Raw genomic sequence first — 23596 nt, 5'->3', positions numbered from 1 at the left:
AATAGATTGCACAGACCCCCTAGTTTTTTGTGATACCTCGATCGCTTAATTAAAAGCAAAATCATTAAAAATCATCATAAAATATAATAAAATAAAACATCCAATTCCAAACCATATAATCAAATTTCATACATGACTTCTAGATGTTGCATACGAAGCAAATGTGATGTATCTGAGTGTCTCTCGAAAAATGACATCTCATCTGCACCCTCACAATACAAACATTCATGAGAGTGAGGGAAATGTTTTGCAGCCTGTCCAGTTTACGGGCCTTATATCTAAGCCCAAGCGCGGCCTTTGTCCAACGGCTTGTCAAAATTTTTGGTTTGAGTCTCACCTGAAACCCATCTTTTTTTTTCACCAAATGGTACATACTGTTACAGCCATTAAAATAGACCAGATTTGCATTTAATAAAAAGAAATGTTAGGTTTGCATTGTGCATAACCAGTTGGCTCATCATTTAAAGTTGTCCCTAGGTTGCAAAGTTGACCAGAGTTTGTCATTTCTCTAGTATTTTTCACAGTTTTAAGTTTGCCATTCCCCTATATGTTCTCCATTGTACTGTACATGGCTGGAAATCTCTATGTGCAAGGCAACATTGGTGCTTCCGGACTGCTTGCATTAGATCTCATTAAACTTAAAAAAATAAATAAATACAAAAATGATAAAGCATGCTAACTATGATGTGAAAATTGGCCCAAAGCCCGACCCTAAGGGCATAATATATATATATATATATATATATATATATATATATATATATATATATATATATATATATATATATATAGATAGATGCAAAATTGTCTACACATTTCTGGAAATTACCACCACAAAAATTTTTAGCGCCAAAAATTAGAGGATCTGATTTTAAGTCAAGAGTAAGTAAATGATTACATAATTTTCATCTATCCCTTTAAATGCTATGACATTAGCAAAAATTTAAATAAAACTTATTGTTAGGTATTTAGCTCGTGCATTACGCTCTCAGGCTGATCAAGATTCATCAGCACTTGTCAGGAAAGTTAAAGAGCAAATAACTTACTTTCTGCCTTTTAAATGACTTAACTCGCTTAAACAGAAAATAAACATTCTGAAAAGCACTGCATTTAAAAGAAGTCAAACTATGAACGAGATAGAGTGAATGCAATCTGAAATTGTTTTTGTTCTGAGGTTGCTTTGTGAATGCTTGTTTTCTAATGCAGCCTATTTGCACATTACAATGAAGCCTCTTTGTATTCAACAATCATCAGCTTCAGCGATAGCTAATCTGTTCTGCTTGCATGCATGCTCATGAATACCTTTCCCAACTCTACACGTTTTTTTTTTTAAATTTTTTATTTCAATTTATGTTTTAGCTTTTTATTGATATAGAGTTGAGGGGTAAGAAATTGAAGGAGGGAGAGAAAATGGATTGAAAATTGAAACCAGCACATGGCATGAGAGCCACTGCTTGTATGAAGATATAACTACAACTTCATATTTTCAACAAAATCAGTTTTCTTCATGAATGCCTTAATCTGTATAATTACTATAATTACAGTATTGATTGACAAGCAAAATAAATAAACGTGGTTTAATTCAAGCATTTACTGGCATGACAAAAATGCCATTGTCAAAGCATAATCAGTTAACTTAATTTACTACCTCTTGTATCTCAGGGCTCTGAATGGTTATTAACTTGTACTTCATGGTGTAGTTCTGCTGAGAATAGAATTAAATCAAAGTAATTGGCAGCTTATTACCCAGTGTTGGACCATAATTTACATGAGCAACCCAGATGATATATATTTTCATTCATTTATTTGCTCATTTTCATCTGCTTTTCCAGGGCTGGGTCGCGAGGGCAGCAGTCTTAGACGAGAATCCTAGACTTCCCTTGCCTCGGACACTTCCTGGAGCTTCTCTGGGGGATCTCCAGGCATTCCCAGGCCAGCCAGGAGACATCGTCCTTCCAGCGTATCCTGGGTCTTCCCTGAGGCTGCCTTCCAGTGGTACATGCCTGATACACTTCCCTAGGAAGGCGTCCAGGAGGCATCCTGTGCCCGTGCCATCTCAGCTGACTTCTCTTAATGTGGAGGAGCAGCAGCTCTACTCCAATCTGCTCCTGGGTGACAGAGTTCCTCACCCTATCTATAGGGTTGTGCCCTGCCACCCTGTGAAGGAGACTCATTTCAGCCATTTGTATCCAAGATCTTGTTCTTTCAGTCATGACCCAAAGCTCATGAACATAGGTAAGAGTAGGAACATAGATTGACCAGAAAACCAAGAACTTGGCCTTTTTGGCTCAGCTCCTTCTTTATTACAACGGACAGGTATATTTGCCGCATTACTGCTGCCTGTCTGCCTGTCAATCTCATGTTCCATCTTTACCTCACTCGTGAACAAAATCCCAAGATACTTGAACTCCTTCAACTGGGGTAAGGACTTTCCTCCAATCTGGAGATGGTAAACCAGCTTTTTCTGGTGGAGCAGCATGGCCTTAGACTTAGAGATGCTGATTCTCATCCCAGTCGCGTCACACTCGGCAGCAAACCATCTCAGTGCAAGCTAAACGTCTATGTTTAATGAAGTCAACAGAACAACATCGTCTGCGAATAAAATATATGAAATCCTGTGGTCCCCAAACTGGACCCTCTCCAGCCAAAGGCTACGCCTTGAAATTCTGTTCATATAAGTTATGAACAGAATTGGAGACAAAGGGCAGCCCTGCCGGAGTCCAACATGCATTGGAAACAAGTCTGACTTGTTGCCGGCAATGCGAACAAAACTTCTTCTCTGTTCATACAGGAACGAGACAGCCCTTAACAGAGCGCCTCTGACCCCATACTCCCAGAGTATCCTCCACAGCATGCCATAAGGAACACAGTCCAATGCCTTCTCTAAGTCCACAAAACACATGTGGACTGGTTGGGCATATTCCCAAGAACCTTCGAGCGCCCTGGTGAGGGTATAGAGCTGGTCCAGTGTACCATGGCCTGGACGAAAACCACATTGTTCCCTCTAGGACCTAGGTTCTACCATTGGGCTGGATCCTCCTCTCCAGTACCCTGGTATAGACTTTTCCAGAGAGGCTGAGGAGTGTGATCCCCCTGTAGTTGGAGCAGACCCTTCTTAAAAATGGAAACCACCACCACAGTTGCCAAGTCCAGAGGTACTGCCCCTGACCTCCATGCGATATTGTAGAGACAGCCAAGACATCCTCGCAGTAGTGTCAGCCAAGACAGCCCCGCAACATCCAGAAACCTAAGATACACAGGGTGAATCTCATCCACCCCCACTGCTTTGCAACTGAAAGCTATATATACTTTCATACTACTAAAATGTTAATAACCTCACTTTGATAAAATAGAATAGTTACATTTTCAATACCAAAAGTTAACAGAGTAAACATATGGAAAAAGTGAATCAAGTACACAGTCATAGAGTTGATTTTATTGTACAGTGGTTATGATCTGCTACTGGTTCATCTCAGGTGAGTGACAGGGTGTCACATCTTTTGGTGGAGGAAATGTCAAACAGTAAGAGAAGAGCAGACATTGCAAGGGTGTTGCAAGAGGGATGCAATTTCAATTAAATGATAAGATTGCATAAACTACAAATAGGTCACGAACTGATAAACCATAATATCCTTAACCTTTTATTAAGGTCATTGTACAATAAAAAAAATCCAGTAAGCTTCAGAGCTCAACTCCTCATTAGTCCAAAAATAACTTACTGAAAGCAAGCTGTCAAAACAGACTGTTTCATCTCAGTTTTATGTCATACAATGACAAAAGACACCCTGTGCAGATGATCACTGCCAGCTTCTACACCACCGCAGCTCTTTAGCCCATAACAGAGTTGTAGCAAGAGGTAAAAAAAAAAAAATAGAGTGTTATTTAATATTTGACAAACAAATCCAAGTGTGAAGTAACAGTCTTTGCACGTCTTCAACTTTACCTTCACGTCTATCAGGCACAAGCATCAGTGTTTTGCAATATGTCCTGTCGGATAGCTAGAAGCAGTCTACACTGATACTTGGAACCTGTCAAAATAGAACATGGCATCAGTTTACTCTAAGGGTTTGCTATGTACTGGCCACACCACTGAAGGCTGATGTTTACATGCACACAAATAATGTGAATATTTCCAGTAATCAGAGTAAGGGCTTAATTGCAATATATAGCTAAATGTCAGGATTAGATTCAATTCCTAGGCCTCCCTGTACAGCACAACTGATGGTCTTACAAAGAGTAGGTATTACTGACAGCTGTTTTAATTTTATCGCATCTAATTTTTAAGTTCCATAGATATGTGGCAGCAATGCCACTTCAGCTGGATTTGTCTGCACTGCAGTCACATTCTACACGCCATTTGTTGGTGAAGGAGTAGAGGTGGCAGCAAGTTGTGTTTAACAGAGTTCAGCGATTTCTGTTCGTGCTGAGGATGGACAAGCTGTGTGGAGTAGGGTCATTGCAAGACATGGTCTACAAAAGCACAGTCAAAATTGTATGTTTATTCTGTAAATCTATGATACCAGTGGAAACTTCAGTTGCTCATGAGTATATCCACAATATCCACTTTGCAATAAATGGCAGAAATAAAATAAGGTGTTTGCATGCCTGAATACTTTAATTAAAGAAAAAAAAATAGCTTAAAGGCATTGTCTTAAAATGGCTCATCACAATGAGATGTAAACCTCATGTAAACACAATACTTCAATCTAAATAATGACATTAAGCTCATCTTTTTTAAAGATTATGAGCGTAATGGCACTATTTAGATTGAAGTATTTCATTTACATGAGGTTTACAGATTAAGTTTACGATTTTTACAGTATAAGATGGTCAATGTAAACGACTGTCTCATTGTGATGAGCCATTCTAGGATACTGACATATATTAGACCCTATGCAGATCACAGTAAACATTAGATTACAGATCATTAGATCTCAGAACATTAAACAAGTAACAAGTAAAAAAAAAAAAAAAAACACTATAAAAACACATTCTGTTAATTTTGTTGTTTCTCACGTAAGATTCCAATCTGTCTGCCCAACGATGAAATCTGATGAATAGTCGAAGGTTAATTGCGTGTAAGCCTTTTTAGAGCTTCTGGAAAGAATTGTGTTATTTATTAGAATATATTTATTTTTGTTTTCGACTCCGAGTTCAATCTGACCAGTTTTGGTTATTCTACTTTTCTGATATTCTTAATTGTATGTTCATTAGTGAGCAAACGCAGCTAGAGTTCCACGTCTCAGGATTGCATTTCTTCTCACGGACACTATCTCGACATTCTGAAGTTTGCATTCATTCAGTCAGAGTATGCAGGGTTAACTAATACCCAATTAGTCTGTTGCCTCCTGCTCAATAGTACTAAAAGACTAGTTAATTTAGTCATTTCCATACAACATGTTAATATTCATTCATTCATTTTCTTTACAGCTTGGTCCCTTTATTAGTCACGGATCGCAACAGTAGAATGAACTGCCAACTTTTTCATATCAGTGATTAAATGATTAAAATGTCTTCATGCTGCCATGCCACGCTGCTCCGGCAGTCATATGCACCTTAAAAATCTATAAAATCATGTCACAATATAGCAGTAGCACAGACTCCACATAATCTACTGGAATTTGGAAGACTTCAGAATTAATCGAAAAAGTTAACATTTATTTTCCAGATAAAAACATATGCCAATTACAGAAAAACAATTAAAGCCAATTCAGAAGTAAATGCACAACATTAATTACTCAAACCTAAATCTAAGAGGATACATGGAAGACCAAATTATATAGTACATACTGTAGTGTTGAGCTTAAGAGATCTGCACGATAGCCTGGTCTGGATACAGACTTGCAACCCTGAGACATTCAGTCCTTCTCTTTAAATACCCCATGAGAGCAATGAATGTTTTTTATTTTTTTTTTTTTGTTAAAGTTAACCAGTGACTAAAAGATTTAATCATCTGTTGGGTTTAATGAAAGGTTATCAAAGATAATAAACAAGTTACCAGTCACACCTGAGTATTTATCAATACCAGAGGGAAAGGGAAGTTCAAGAAAGAGAGCAAGGATGAGTCAAAGTCTATCCTGGGCCTTTTTTTCAGATTCCAGAGTTTTGTTGTTTTATTACATGGCACATTTAAGTCTGAGTAAAATCCATCCCTACATTTATATGCTATAGAATCGGTATTTTCATCAATGTTATGTCATACTGAGATCATAAAAATCAAACTCAAAAATCAAACTTAATTCAGAAACTGAAATCAGTTTGTCTCATTTTTTAATGCTTCATTTGTGCAATAAGCCAGAACTCTGCATATCTCTGCAGCATCATATAAAGTCAATTCAAAGTGACAAATGACTGCCTATTGCTAAACTAAGTACTCAGAGTCTGACAGGGTTCATCAGGGCTGTGATGGAATAATCAGGAAGCTGATAACCATCTCATTGAAACAGCAGAACTGGCCTGTGGGAAGGAGATACTGAATTTTTGACTGCAGATCAAATAAGAAGAGGAGAGATGTGACAACGTGCACAAATCTCTGAAGGACAAATTTACTGTATTTATGTATGCAAATATAAAACTAAAAATATAAAAAGTGTTTAAAATAACATAAAGATGCCACAAATATTAAAAAGGAAAGAAAAGAAAATGTATGACAAAATACACATCACATAATGTGTTCAATATACTTATAGAGATAGCACAATCAAAAAGTAACATCACCTTCTGACGAAATGAAAATATGCTTTTGCACACTTTTTTTTTTCAAAGGCTATATAGCTTCCTTGTGGTTATTTTCTTTCTTTTTTTAGAGTAGATCTGAAGCTTAAGCCTGTGCTCCTCTAAGGAAATATATATATGATCTATAAAGCAGAGTACTTTTTTTTTTTTTGTGAACAATGAAAGACCTCAGTTCAGCAATGTGTCTGATGCTTGCAGGCAGTAGTTGCTGGTGAAAGCGCTCTGGGGGCTTTGTGGAGATTGCTTCAGTGTAAAACCTTTTGAGGTTTAATTCTGTTCACATGGTATACAGTATATACGCTTCTGTGGCTGCACAGCAAGGCTAAAGTACTGCTTCAGGACTTAAGAATGCTGAAAATCAAATAAAGTGTACAACATGCTTTTAACTATAACAAAAAAAAATAAAATAGGAGCATTCACTTATATTTCTAAATATTTTTTATTTGAACCTTATTTTTCCAGCAAGAATGGAGAAGTGCTCACTTCAAACAAGACAATATAAAAGGGGTCAGAGATGCCTTGACTCAATCTGGTCTGTGTCTCCATGAGAACAGGATGCTTTGCCAGCCATGGTAAACACAGTGTTGTCAGTTCACATCAAACCACTCAGCCTCAACAGATACTTCAATATGGGATGATGTTATACACATTTTTTAGACACTTGTCTGTCCTAATCATATTTATTTTTCAAATCTTCTCTCCTTAATTAGAGGGTAGTATTACTAGGTTACTAAAGTACACTCAAAAATATTTTATGTTGCTCGTTCAAACTACTTGTTTAAAATGAGCTGAAACAACACAATTCTTGAGATTACGTTGGAACAACTAAACTGTTTTATGTTTAATTCTTATTTCTTCGTGTTATCCCAACACAAATCAATCATGTGGAACCCAGGTTTTTTTATAGTGTAATATTAACATTGAAAAGCATTATATCTCAGACTTTCAAGAGTTCACCTGAGCTCAGAATCTCCTCGAGCCTAGGGCTCTCTCTCTTTTGAAGGGCGAGAGAGGAGTTTGAGCTCATATATGTCTCGAGAACTCCCCTGCTTGTGAAAGTGCTAAGAATAGCTAAGATATAACTGGCTAACAGTTTGTCTTAAGACGTCACTTTAGATTAGTCAATTTATGAAATAGGTCTTCAGACTGTGGGAGGAAACCGGGGAACGTGGGGAAAACCCACGCGAGCACAGGGAGAACATGAGACAGAAAGGAAAGACGGAAATCATACAGGAAGACAGACAAGAGTATGCCAGGAGAAAGGTCAGACGTTTTTATTTTTACTTTTTAATGTCCTTATACTGTAGTACACAGCATATGATCATTTATACTTAATAACTACAAATCTAGAAGTCATGGTCATTAATTTTTTTAATCCTCCAGCAGAAAAATATTCAAGGCATGTATTTAATCGGTGAGGATTACTTAAAAATACTGTGTAAATTGCTTTGTGAACCCTGCAATAAATTCCTGCACACTATCGATAACAATCTGGTCCAAATATTTACAAAATATTCTTAAATCAAGAAGCATTTTCTAGATAATAAAAAAATAAATAAATATATATATTTATATTTAATATTTATATATAAATATTTTTTTTCTTCTTTCTTTTTTTTTCAAAAATAAGAACTAAAAATTAAGTGAGTTTTTCCCTTAAAACAAGCTAAATAATCTGCTAGTGGTACAAGTTAAATAATGTAATTGTTTAAAAGGCAAGTGCTATTTTGGGCTTTCCGCCTGGATTTTGCCTATCCAAATTAAAAAGCTTCCCAAATCCACATGTAGCGATGTAGATGAAAAAGTTTGGTATCATTTTAAAGAAAACCCTTTAAATTTTCATTAAAGACGGTGGAAAGTCATAAAAATAATTATATATGTTGTCTGCATTATAATAAACTGCTGTATAAATAAAATGCTGTAATTAATTCTGTTGGTTCCTGCACACGCCAGTAATAATAGGAAAAAAGAAAAATGTCTCTATCATAATCTATGCAAAAGTTATTCTATTCCAACTAATGAGAGAACAAAACCACTTATGGGGGTATTGGGCCAGTAGAGATCTTTAAAAATTAAAGAATAGGGAAGTAAATGACGTCACAGACCCGGTACTGGGTACACAGAGTTTAGTTAATTAAGTATATTTTCTTACCCCACTGGCAGATAATTCAGCTTGTTTTAAGCAGTAATTATCTTAATTTTGACTTGTTATTTCTAAAAATCACAGCAATATATTTTTTACTTGTCTAGAAAATGGTTTTTGATTTAAGAATTGGTAAATATTTGGACTTGAAACCTACAGAAAAAAAGCATGAAAAAAACTTGAAAAAAAAAAAGAAAAGAAAACATTTTTTGCAGTGCACCACTGAAATGAATTCTGCCGATACACAAAGCGCAACAGAACGAAACATAAACTCAAATGTAAATGTACAAAGGAAACTAAACAGCAGTATCACTCTCACGTCCTGTGGACGTTGCACAGTCACAGATCTGTCATTAACTGAGTGAAACAAAGGCTAGAACAAAAGCTGTAGATCCAGGCTCGAGTTCCAGCTCACTTTCTTCTCTCCACTTTCTTTCAGTTCCTCCACATGGGCTCCGTCTGCCCTTCTCTCCCCTGGAAACTCGAGCCCCAGCAGGGGTTGATTTAATCACCGCTAATTAAATAGGAGTAAGTATCCTATGGGCCATTCGATCAGCACAGAAGTTGTCCCAGGCTGCTAATTGTATCCTCCGCAACAGAAACTTGCATTGAGTTACAGTGCCGGAGTCTTGGGGAGAGGTTTTTAAAGCGTCCTTAGGGGACCATGTAGCTATTAGTAGCTGCTGCAGACAGCTGATTCGTGTTAAGCAGATGGATGTGACCAGTGATCTCCTGTACGATCTGCAGCCGCTTTATTAGGCGTTGAGAGAGCAGAGGACAGCTTGTTAGAACTTGGCTGCTTACTGACTCTTAATGCAGGTGGATTTTGCTTCTTCACAATGGTCAAGGGCCAGTTTTCACTTATAAAGCCCTATGATCTGGGATAAGAGAGGAGAGGTGGAAAACACTAAAGTGTGTGTAGCGCTGACTGACAGGTGTCTACATTTATACTGACAAAATGTAATTGTTTAATTATGAATTTCAACATTAAAGTGGTCATGAACTAAAAAAAATTCTTATTTGCTTAATTTTTTTTCTGACATAGATCTTTGTATATTAATAACATAAAAAAAGGCTCATTGGAAATATGAAAGTGCAAAAACGAACATATGATTGATTGCAGTTTCTTAATTAAATGGACGCTACGAGGCATTATGACACCAAAAGTGTTGTTTCTTTTCACACTATTGATATTTACAGGGACATATTATCGACAAATAAAGGATTTTTTTGTGGAGCTTGTTGCATAGAATCAAATAAATACCATAAAATAACTTCATGGTGTCTATTATTTGTGATCGAATACGTTTGTCTTTGTTCATCTCCATATGGACAACCTCTCGGGAGTGGTCAGTTTGCTTGGTAACTCACCTTGTTTTGTTATGCACAACACTCTGGATCGAGTTCAGTGAAGCACGGTTTCACAAAAGATAAACACAATGTAAAATGAATGTAAAACTATGTGGTTCCAGTGCAGTTTAATGTTAAATTTTGAAAAGACAACAAGTGTATCTGAATGAACAACAAATCATATGCAGAGTTATGTTTTTCAGATTTGTAAAAAGTAGACTGTGGTCTCTAGTGGCTCTGTCATCTCATATGTGCAACAAAATGTACCCAGGACAAGATAATTTACATTTCGCAAAAATGTATTTCCAATGAGCTTTGGGGCTGAAAACGTCCTATAAGTTTTAAGTCAGTTCAAAACAACTCAGAACTGTATTGTAAGTCTAAATAAATCTCATTTCGAAGCTAATCTGCAAAAATGACAAATTGTGGCACTTTATTGCGTAAGAGTGTGGCTAAACTCTGCCTCTACTACATCACTGTCTGTTTGCCTAAAATCTTATACTGTGCCAACTACTGTATATTGGATTTGAAAGTAATGTCGTACCACTCAATTGAGTAACTGTGGACTACAACTCTGAAAAATTTGGAAAGTTCCAATATTGACAATGAAAGAAAAATCTGGACCTTCTCTGTGGACCACAATGCTTCCATCTCAGCTGTCTATGAGGTGGTACTAAAAAAAGTATAATATGCTAAGTGTGGAGCGCAGTTGAAAAGCCCAAAAGTGAGCTGAAAACCACTTACTTTTACAACATAATAAATTCTTAAATGTACTCTTAGGTCCCGTACATTCGGCATTTCCTTGCCACGGAACCTCTTTTATTGTTGATAATTTGTAGTTCCTGTGACTTTTATCAGAGTGTTTTCTGTTCTCAGATACCAAAGATACCAAACATACACTGTGAATATCAATACTATTCTTTTCTGGAATAGTTTTTACACTGACTTTTAAACTCAACTGATTGCACATGCTGTGAATAGCTTTATAGCAGGGGTGTCCAAACTCAGGCCCCTGTTATACTAATATGTTTTAGGTTTAAAACGGCTTTTAAGAATGAAAATGATCTGCGTCCACACTGGTGATTCCCCTAGCATTTCTGAACAGATCTCCGTCCAAACTGTACCACTGAAAACCCACATCACGTGACCATACACACCCTCTGGCATGCACTGCAGCATATGGGTGCGTCTGAGCTCCAGGCAGTCAGCGGGTGCTTTGAGCACCTCTACTCAGACGAGAGCTGTGCACGTCAGACTGTTCATCAAGGATCTACCACTGGATCTAATCTCACTATATTTGTTAAACGTCATATTTAATTAATCATGTTGTCTCTATCTAACGACATATTCCCTGGCTTTGGTCTTTTGAATCTATTACTTGTTCTCACTTAATGTGTTTTGGAGCACAAAGATAGGTTAATATATTAATTAATGTAACAGTGTACGCTGATTCTGCTTATTTACTGATTGCCTGCATTTATTTCTTATAATGTATAAACTTATTGTATGTTACACTTTTATAATGACCATTTTTGATTATTAAAACTAATATTCAGCAAACGAGACAGGGTATGTTTTGTATTTTCAATGGAAATAAAAGGAGGCAGTTATGTTATAGGCTCTGTTTTGTTATAAATATGCATGCAGTAAAAATAACGGTCATAAAAAAATGTAGCTACACAATGCCTCAACATTTTTGGTGTCTGTTAAGTTAATATCAAAATGAAAATAGGCAGTTCCTTATATCATGTTTTTATTTTATTGTAAAGAAAGTGAAACGGCGTAGCCAGGATGAAAGAGGTTCCTTGACATTTCCTCGGAAGTTTATTTTCCATAAACTTGTGAAGTCTGAACTTACAAGGAGAGGATGCAATACTAAACTTTGTGTAGGCTACTTAATATAGAGGAAATAGCCCCAATCAGATGTCTCAGAATGTCTGCAGCCCTGCCTCCGTTTTCAGATGTCTTAATTTTTCCCCATCCACACTAACACGAGCAGCAGCGCTTTCAAATGAAAATGGCCTCTTCATCATTTTCAAAAAGCTCTGTTTTCACCGCTTGAAAACTCTGCCGTAGTGTGGACGGATGGTCTAATCCTAGCAAAACTTATGTGTTTTAAAACTAAAGCGTATTAATGTAAACCGGGCCTCAGTCCTGGAAGGCCAGTGTCCTGGAGAGGTTAACTCCAACCCTTATCAAACACACCTGAACCAGAAATCAAGCTCTTAGAAATACCAGAACTTCCTAACAGGTGTGTTGAAGCAAGTTGGAGCTAAACTCAGCAGGACACCAGCCCTCCAGAACCAAGTTTAGATACCCCTGCTTTATAGGGATCACAAAACAGTATATATTAATCACAAACTGTAAATTTCTCAGACCAGTTTTTTTCAAACATGGCCTAGTTTTCTAAGACTGCAATTGTATAAATGCATAGATTTAAAATGCAAATAGAAAATAATGTTGCATTGTAATTGCTATTTTCAGATAACAACGTTCACTGTGATTACAAATCTATGACCATGATGAAATCTGTCTTCTCTGTTTTCAAGTTCCTTATAATACAGCAACTATCAGAATAAGAGTCAGAACCAGTATTATTGCCAAGTGTGCTTCACACACAAGGAATTTGCTACAGAAGCTTCGAGTGTACATAAAGTGACAAGTTACAACACAAAATAAATATGAAAAAAGACAATAAGCATTAAACAGAGATGCAGTTAGTCAAAAAGATCACAGTACAAAATGCTTTATTGGTAGAACTACTGCAATTTTTGTAAATAGCATCTGTGATCAATTCCAATATCTCTGTCTCATAAATGTTGCAACTGAAATGGAAACTCATGCAAGCATTTGCAGTAAGGTCACTGTCCACACCTACCGAATGTCTAAGGTAAGGACTGACAGTATCTTTGTGAATACCAAAAAAGGTGCAAGCTGCTAGCGAACCTGACATATTTAGAAATCATTGCACATTATAGTTATCGATGGTTACAATACAAATGTACATTTCTTGTCCAATCAAGTAAAATTGCTGGCACAAAGCTTTTATTTTTCTGTGGAGCAAAAAAAAGAAACATTGCAACAATATCTGAAAGCAGCATACGCACAACAGTAGCCATGTAGAGTTCATTGATCTATAAATATCAGAAAGGGCAATGTAGTGGAAAAATAATTGCTTTCAGTTCCACTCTACTCCCTCAGTCCCACTGTGAAAAGTGCTGATTTTGAGTGAACGCCTCCTGACTCCTGAGTTTTTCTCTATCGCGTTTATAGGTTAATGGCACAGAAGGTAATCACCAAAAAAAATTCCACATCTTGCACTTTTTCATATTGATTTTCAAAACTACATTAACTGATAAGTGATAAGAATGTGTAAGAGGATTAATTTAATGATTAAGTGGGAAAACTTGTCTTAAACATTAGGACCTTAAATGAAGACTTCAGACCTCAAAAAAAAAAAAAAAAAAAAAACATCAAGCTTTGATAAAAGTAAGATAATTAGTAAGACTTGCATACAAATTTCAATTTCATTTACTTAGTCATTGATAAACAACAGCAGAAAAAACTACTTACATTTTAGTAGTAATATATCACTGCTCATCGCTAATGGGCACGTTCCTCTAAAAGAGTAATTACTTATTGTTATTAGTTACTTTTCACAAATAGCAACTGAATTAGTAAATGAGTTACATAACTATACAAAAATGAAAATAATAATAATAACAATTATTATTATTATTACAATTATACTAATAATAATAGCTTTTATTTATATGTGCCTTTTAAAGCACTCAAAGACACCTTACAGCATATCGCAAGCACAACATAAAAATACAAGCAACAAAAATAACAATCGACATAATATTAGCCCAGAAAATCATTAAAAGCTATCCTAAACGAAAATATTTTTATCTGAAATTTAAAATTGGAAATAGTGTCCACCTGGTGAATGTGCAAAGGCAGGGAGTTCCACAACTTTGGTGCTGTACAACTAAAAGCCCTGCCACCAAATGATTTCATCTTAAAGTTTGGATTAGATAACAAATCAGCAGAAGATGATCTCAGTGAGCGCAAAGTAGTGCACAAATTAAGATCAGAGAGATAGTGAGGTGCCAAGTTATGAAGAGCTTTGGATGTTAAGAGGAGGATTTTGTATTGTATTCGATAGTGAACTAGGAGACAGTGCAGGTAAAAGAGAATTGGAGTTATGTCATCTGAAGCATGCGAGCAGGTAACTATCCTAGCCGCTGAATTCTGTATTCTGTTGTCTATGAAGCTGCTTATTAGTTAGGAGAGAGTTACAGTAATCAGTCTGTGATGTAACTAAAGCATGAACAAGCAAATGAAGTACTTTGTTAAGATATGAAGAGTAAAGTCTTGTAATGATACGCAAATTTAAAAAGGCAAAATGTGAGATATTACTAATATGAGAACCAAATGAGAGTATGCCATCCAGTATAACCCCAATATTTTTCATGTGGGTTGAAAAATTGACTGGGAAGTTATCAATGTGCAGGGTAAAGGATTGAGTTTTGGATAAAACAGACTTATAGCCATTCAGAAGGGCTTCAGTTTTACTTGCATTTAACTTTAAGAAAATATTTGTCATCCATAAAGTACATTAATGTCATGTAGACATTTAGTAAGGTCAGAGGAGGGGAGAGATGTTGTAGGTTTTGTGATACTTGTGTATCGTCTGTATAAAAATAAAAAAGTTATGCCATAAGAATAAAATATATGACCTAGAGGTAAAATATAAGAAACAAATTAAAGTAGACCCAATACTGACCCTTGAGGAACACCATGAATGACTGAAACAGGATCAGAGCGTCTACTCTTTATCTGAACAAACTGTTTTCTGTCACTTAAATAAGAGATCCAGCGAAGTGCATTATCAGCTATTTCTATATGTCGTTCCAATAATAGTGAATGACTAAAATTGCAGTCACAGTAGAGTTTGAGCTTGCGAAAGGAAGGAAAACCACGCCAACACTGGGAGAACATTCAAACTTCACAAAGAAATGCCAACTGACATGCAAGAGATGGCAATTAACAGTATAGTAATAGTTAATAGTAATAGTATAGTCTCTCTGTCTAGTATAATCTCTCTGTCTTTCTTGTCCAGCAACACTCGGCCTCTCTAATCCTCCAACACTTGAACTCTCTCGCGTGCACTCAGGCTCTCTTGCCTGCACCCATTCTACCTCGCGCCCATTTGGTCTTACTCGCACACACACGGTCAAAGGTCAAGTATAAATGTATACTTATTTTGAGTAGTATACTAATATCAATGTACTAGTAATGTACTTGTTTACTAATAGCGCTTGAGAGAAACTGGCCAACTTTCTAGTTTTTAAAAATCTAGTTTTCTATTTTAAGTTTAAAATAGCTTCTATTGCCCTGACGGTCCCAGTCAGCAGTGAAAACTGTGAGAGGGACTTCTCAACCATGAACAGGGTAATAAATGCAGTAGCTTTTACAATAGCATTAGCTGCTTTAAGCTAAATTTTAAAAGTTAATGAATTTGCAGGTCAAGACAAAACATTCCCAATAGACTGCAAGGAGACCATCTTGCAGCTTGCATGTGGATCTCAATAAATGGGCCAGAATTTTCTGACTTTCCTTACCAAGAAACTCTGGAAACATTTTTCCAAAAGCATTTTGTGGATAAAAAGTTTTTAGCTTCTACGGTTGTACAGTTCAAATAATTGTTTCTGTCATTAAATGAAACAAATTAACACCATGACTGTGTCTGTGTCAGTCTGAACAGCTGAGCCGCATGCCCAATCCCCCTCCCCAAAAAAATTGTACCTAGGGTAAACAAAAATTAATCACACTTTGATCTTTGATACATTTAGAAATGCTGCCTTGCAAAAAACAATCAAACCAACAAGAAAAAAAATGCATAAAACTTGTTACCAAGCAAACAATTTAAAGGTCTGAAAATACTGTGACTTAGTTTAAAAAATGTAGCCACTTTTATCACTGTGCATTCAAAAAAAGGTAATTCTTATTATTTTCATATATCTACCTCATTACCATCAGCTTCATTGGGTAATGGCTCATTAAAAACTGCTGTCCAGCCTGCACAAAGTTTAGTTTGTCTGCAGAGTCTATTGACAGAGAACACATAGAGATCGATGACTATTTAAATGTCTGTTCATTGTTCCTATCGATCTAATACAAGCCAAGTGTTGAAGTTTAGTCAAAGAATTTAAGAGCAGCACATGCTCTTTTGCAATCTGGCCACTGAAGATTGATGTTTCCTTTCCCTATATAATAACCCTATAATAATCACCTCCATTACTGCTGCAATTCTCTAAAAAAGTCTCAATAGCTAATAACGTATACAATTACTGTGACCATGAAGAATATCAATAAAAACATACACTGCGTTCAATTTAATTCAAACTGCACTGCCGATGGCAAAGATTCAGCTCCAGTGCTCGCATAAACATTTACTGTAGATGTGCATTTGATCTCCTGTGGTGAGAGCTTTGTTGGTCTGTTTGGAGGCACATGTAACATCTGCAAAAACCACAGGCATCATAGACTTTCTCTGCACAATAGAGTACAAAACGGCTGATCCCAGCAACATCCACACAACTTTGTGCTTATGAAGCCCTCTCGTCGGGTGAACACCCCATCAAACACAGCAATAAAGCAGACGTCTGCTCTATCCTACAGAGAGAAGCCGAGCAGACAGACTATCATCTCAGCGAGACTCATTTCAGAAGATGGCGAAGTTCAGAGCTGAGTTACACTTGAATTGAACTTTGTTTGCTTGTTTGTTTGTTTCTGGCCGCTTAAAAATCTCTTGAGCAGAGACAGCTTCACCTATTAACACAATTCAGCACAAAACCAGATGGATCAAAGCATATTTTCACACATGCCAGACTGTTGTCTCCTTATGATGAAAAGATACTCTCACATGCTACGACTCTTGAGTCATCGTTGCATACATAAATAAATAGAACACCAGTCGTGTTCACAAACACAGAGCTCTCCTAGGAATTTGTAAATATATCTATTTATGATTTCAGTCATAAGCACAATCAAATAATACCAGGCATCCACCGCTTTTAAATGTAAAAATAGGTGTGGACATGGACATTTGTAACTTAAATTAGCAAGGCCTCTAGATATAATACAGAAGTCAACTAATCCGAGTAAAAATAGTATTTAGCATATGCATTTAGTTCCAGTTATTTACTACTTATTTATTACTGTTAATACACATTTATGGCAGTTCCAGTCATTTATTACTGTATTAAAATTAAAGTTGGCACAACAAGTCACGCAATTAATGAGAGAATGTGTTTGTGAATGCATCATTGAAGTGGAAAAGGAGATTGTCTAAATTACTTATCCTCCTAAACTCTGTGCACCCTGTATCAGGACCGTGATGTTGTTTACTTCCGTGCAAGAAGTATGATTTTATGTATGTTTTTTTCTCAGAATTACGACAACCATGACATGAGCGCACTCGGCCATGAAACTGAAACCAAAACCAGGCACAACATTTAAACGATCATATAGCATTTTTGAGTTGTGATTACGAAAAGCATTTGAAGTTTTTTTTTTCAAAGCAAACACAAAGTGTTGACCATGCAAATAAATGTTTACTGGGTCAGTATAACTAACTACCATTACCATAGGTTACCATTCAAAGTCTATACAAAATGTAGATGTTTAACCAACAGAAGACCTAAACATAGGCCTTATATTATTCGTGTTGTTTTACCATACCTTTGAGAACTAACAATAATAGCCTACACATATAAACCTTTCAGAACCGTGAGAAATCGTGATCTTGATTTTGAGCAAAAAAAAAGGGATTCTCATTTTAGACGGAATCGAGCAGTCCTAGATCTAGCCTCAATAAAAAGTAAAGCAAAAGTAACATAATGCATTATGAACCATATAAAGTAACAAAGTAAGGCAATTAGTTACTTTTTTGGGGAGTAACTCAATATTGTAATGCATTACTTTCAAAAGTAACTTTGCCCAACACTGTATTTTACTACATAAAACACATTGCTATGACGCTTGCAAACTGTACTTTATGTTAGAGGCCTGATTCCTCTTGCCTGCTGGTTTGATTTGATTATAATTCAAAGTGTAAGAAAATTATTAAGTAAAAACACTGCACCATCTCCTCAGATTCATTTTTTAATAATAATCACAAGTTTTCAATAATCAAGAGTTTGTTATTCATTAACCTTATTAAAAACAGAATAAATATGAAAACAATCAGTAAGTAGATGTAAATAAAAAAGAGAGCAAAATATAAAAATTATAGGTGTGCATAGATTATTTTTTTAATCCAGATTAATCTCACTGTAATCTTGGAATTAATCTAGATTAAAATGGCTCATTTGAACTCTGCCGAAGCCATTCAGAATATGTGTGCTACCCAAATAATGACTAAAAGTAAGTCTTTGAGAACGGGTTTTTCAAGCCAGGTGGCGCATTAGACAGGCTAATCTCCTGTTTTCAAAATGGATCACAAACTGCTTGAGAAACTGTTACTATTGTACTGTTACTACTATGATAATTGGCAATGAAAATAAATGATGTTCAACAAGATGTACTTGTGTTTACTAACTGTTTATTCAGTAAACATGAATTTTGAACTTTAGGCCAACATAAGCTCGAAACAGTGATTTTTAATCAACTTAATCCAACTAAAGTCATAACTGACCATAATAGAAATGGAATTAAGATATGGAGTATGCATATATTAGTGACATTATTGAAGTAAACACCGCAATCAAACTATTACCCTCATGGAGGACTTTTGCCATATTTTCCAACAAGATCCACACACGCGGCTGTCAGTACCGCACACACACATCACAAAATGCGTAAGTTTTTTTTTTTTTTTCATTCGGCGCGCTTTATTAAATTCCATAACACTCTCACCAATCCTTACTCCTTATTTGCGTCTAATACCTCAGTTTGTCATGGGGGCATGAATGAAATGTTCATGAGTTAAAGTGAAACTGCCAAACTGTAGTTAAAGTCACCCAAAATTACAGGAAATTCTTATATGAATGCACTTCACGAAAACACCTTAATTATATTATTGTCTATTAAGCCATATAACTACATTACAGATGTTCATGTAAGCATAGTCAGTAGTGTCTTCAAAGTAAGTGAAAGATCCGGAAAGGCAATTTTACTCAGAAGGGCACTTTTTTGTCAGACTGCTCACCAGTTTGACTTTCATTCACCGTCATTCATTTTAAAAAGCAGCCAGTCAATTTTATCTATATATGTTTTACTGGAACGCATAACCTCTACAGGTGCCTGTTAGTTGGATGTGGAGCAAACATTAATCAGATTCACTCTACTAAACTGCATCCATGTCAGCATGCCATGTTTGATGTGGTAATTTTACAGTAGGAATACACACAGGTTCAAAGACTCATTCTTGCCAACTACAGCGCAATTCGGCCAGGTATACATCGGTGCTAAAATATCAAGGTAAAAGTCATCATAGCTTGCATAGAATTGACTCAGCTCCCAACCCAACTTTGAGAATAGATTAACAGCGATATTTTTTTAAGCCCGATAAGAGTCTCAAGTTAACGCAGCATGATAACGGTGATAACGGCCCACCACTAATAAAAATATATAGTATAATTGTACATTTTAACATTTTCTTTAACTAGCAAAAGTCTTTGTTATATTAATTACAAGAAAAATCATCATTATTATATCTATAAAATGCATTTAAGATTAGTTAGTGATTGCTTTTCTTTTGTTCGATAACAAAATCAGTAACATAAAGCAGCAGACCAAATGCATTGATCTAAAATAATAAACATCAGATTTTTAGGACATCAGATATTATGAAATATTCTGTGTTCATCTGACCACTCAAGCATAATACTCCACAGAAGAGAACCGATAAATCAATTGCTGTCCAAGAAAGGAAGGTTTCAATATGCGTTTTTGCACTATCGATTTACTGCCTCTCTGAAATTATGATGAAAAGTCCTTTTTGAAACTTTTTAAAGGGTTTTTTTAGAGTGCAGTTTCAGAATATTTTGGCGGTGGGGGGTAATAAAGATTTAGGCCTTGGTACTTAAATCAGCTGGTGATTACATTCATTACAATGCACTATTATACCAGAAAAAAAGGCATGACTACAACTATAATATGAACGAGTAGATGAATAAAAACACAAGCACATTAATTCATGGACACATTAAACTATAGCAATATACTCACGTCATCTGTTCTGAGCTTCTTTGCTGGACATCCCCCATCTACTGGATGCAACATGTAATACAGACGCACTTTGTTTGCATGTTTCCGGCTCTAAAAGTAAAAGCAGAGAGAAAAATGAAATGCGTATCGTTAAAATGTTGTTGTTTGAGTTCAAGAAGGCTGTAACAAATGTGAAGGACATGTACTGTATGTTTATTAGCCTATTAAACTTTTCTTAATTCTTATATTCATTACAGTTCATCCATGTGAGTTTAGCCTTTCAAAATGCAAATTAAACTGAATATTAAGACAGATGTGGCAACATTTTTTTTTACATAAAGGATTTTTCTCAGCATCTTGCATGTTTAACATCAAACCTTTGACATTCACATCAGTCAAAGATGGCCAAGTTCATACCCGGGTTACACTTTACTTGAACTTCCTTGTTTGCTTGTTTGTTTCTGGCCTCTAAAAATCTCTTGAACTAACTCAATGCAACACAAAATCAGATAGATCAAAGCATATTTTCACACATGCCAGACTGTTGTCTCCTTATGATGAAAAGATACACTCACATGCTCTGACTCTTGAGTCATCATTGCATTCATAAATAAATAGGGCACCAGTCATACTCGCAGACAGAGAGTACTCCAAGGAATGAACTCCAGTGGCAACATTTTTGCATAAATGATTTGGCATCGCTTCTTGCATGTTTCCCGTCAGTCTTATAGTGAATGTTCAGTACAAGATGCTATAAAGAGTCACATTTACTCAGAAATAGATATTAACATTTTATTATGTTGGTTTATGCACACATTAGCCCCTTTCACACAGTGATAGCAGTGAATTCAACGACTTTGCTGGTAAATTCAAGAAAGCGTTGTTCACACAGGCAAGGAAGTTTCAGATTTTTTCCCGAAAAGACCATTCACACATTCATTCCAAAATACCAGTAAATTCTGACATCATTAACCAAAAAAAGCCTGTAAAAATCTGCACTTGTATTTGTAAAAATAGAAGTGTTCCGGCTTTTGTTGATGGTTTCACTTTTATTTAAAGCTTTAGCATTTATGCAGCTGTTTTTGTCCCAGAGACATCCAAAGGCAGACGAGCAAAGCGCAGCTAAATGTTTACACATCCGACTACATTACAAACTCTTTGGATGAATAAGTATTGTGAACAACTTTGATGAAAACATGTGGAGAAACAGTTTCGCTTGTCCAGATGTACATAATATGTGTGTGTGCTGGCGCTCAACAAAGCACTTCTTCAGGTGCATACGTGTTAAACAACTGAAGCAGAGCTTAAAGGTAAACAAACAGTGGTTTATCATAAGCATTTAATCGATGGATTTCTATGAAAGTTGGCATTCTGAAGGAACAAAAGAAACATTATCTGACTAACATTTAACAGCTAAATGTGTCTGGAAAATATTCAAAGGCTTTTGTTTTAATAAACAGCATGAATGTGAATGCATCTGAATGCTCTGATTGGCTGGAGTAGACATCTCATGCCAGAGGGTTCCAAACGTAAATGAGATATTTCCTGCAATTTTCCTTCTGCATTCACAGAGAGCAGCATTCCGGCAAATTAGTAATGTCATTTTTCTCTTTCCGGAAAATTACCGGAACAAATTTAGTGGTATTATCATAAATACCTGTTCACACATGATCCCTTTCCGGAAAATTACCTGTAAAATTGCCCCTTTCTGTATGTGTGAAAGAGGCTATTGTGTTTGAAAAAAACATAATCTTACATTAAATCTAGCGCATAGCAAAGGATAAGTGTGAAATAGAACAGTTAAATAAATAAAATAAAACCATGACATTTTTTAACAAGATTCATACCAGAGCACAAATGCAGTCTGTACTAGGTGAATTACTGAGCAAGTATATAGTACATCAGAAAAGCCATATGTAACGGAGGCCAGCTAGTGTGTGCTGTGCAGGTAAACCTCACTCCTCTGACCTCTAAAGGTGCTCTAGCAACAGACGCTAGAGGCCATGGTCTTTAGCCTCCTTGTTAGAGCAACCGGCGGGGTTACACATACATATAACCACAATACTACATTCAAAATATGTCTGCTGTTTGCTCATTCATAGATTTCTATTTAATTTAATTTATTGATTTACCTTCGGCTTAGTCCCTTATTTATCAGGGGTTGCCCTAGCGAAATTAACCACCAACTATTACGGCATATGTTTTACACAGCGAATGTCCTTCAGCTGCAAGCCAGTATTGGTAAACACCCATACACTCTCACATTGACACACATACACTATAGTCAATTTAGTTAATACAATTAACCTATGGCACATGTCTTTGGACTGTGGAGGAAACTGGAGCACCCAGAGGAAACCCATGTGAACGCGGGGAGAACATGCAAACTCTATACAGAATGCCAACTGGCCCATCAGGGACTCAACCAGCGATCTTCTTGCTGTGAGGCAACAGTGCTAACCACTGAGCCACCGTGCCACCCTGCTTTCTGTTTAGTTATTGACAAATGAGCTGAAACAACACAATTCTCATTTTTTTTACTGGTTTATGTTTAATCCACTTAATTTTGTAAAAACTAATACGCAAACTTAATTCCTTTGTGTTGTCCAAACACAACATGTTTGTTTGAAAGTCATTTTTACAGTGTATGCAAGGAACCATGCAGAGAGAGTCTACATTATTTGATAATTTGCCTTGCAATCACTTTGCACGAAAAAAAATAAAAATAATAAAAAAAAAATATATATATATATATATATATATATATATATATATATATATATATATATATATATATATATATATATATATATATATACGATAAACAATAATTGGTGTTATTTTCACTACCCAAGTATATTATTTTGTAACTATGTTGGTGGAGGAATTTATTATTATTAAGCCAAGATTGTGGACGTATGAATAATGAAGCATGACAATTACCATAGAAGAAAATACTGGCCCATCTTGTGCACAGGCCAATAAATAATTACTGTGGTTGGCGTTAAGTGAGTGTGGAGCCACAAATCACAAACCCATCAATTACTTGGGTTTGACGGCACAGCTTTGAGAGAGTGGGCCAAATCAATTCATTGCTCAGTTTACCTGAAAATGATGTTGTTTGACAAGAGGGTAATTGAACTTCATCCT

The 23596-nt window shown here is 36.0% G+C and overlaps 1 protein-coding gene across 1 annotated transcript in view; it reads right to left on the bottom strand.

Moving 5' to 3' along the window:
- The window catches only part of zmat4a (zinc finger, matrin-type 4a), a 164990-nt gene that overhangs the window by 94536 nt on the left and 46858 nt on the right, over positions 1-23596 (bottom strand). Inside the window, exon 3 of the mRNA XM_087253531.1 lies at positions 20468-20557. Within this exon, the coding sequence (XP_087109657.1) occupies positions 20468-20557 (90 nt within the window). The remainder of the gene's footprint in view (positions 1-20467; positions 20558-23596) is intronic.

The sequence above is a fragment of the Danio rerio genome, chromosome 5, assembly GCF_052040795.2.
Source record: "Danio rerio strain M-AB ecotype USA chromosome 5, GRCz13ab, whole genome shotgun sequence".
Classification (NCBI taxonomy): Eukaryota; Metazoa; Chordata; class Actinopteri; order Cypriniformes; family Danionidae; genus Danio; species Danio rerio.
The sequence above is the reverse complement of the archived record's forward strand: the minus strand, read 5'-3'. Positions and strand labels throughout refer to the sequence as shown.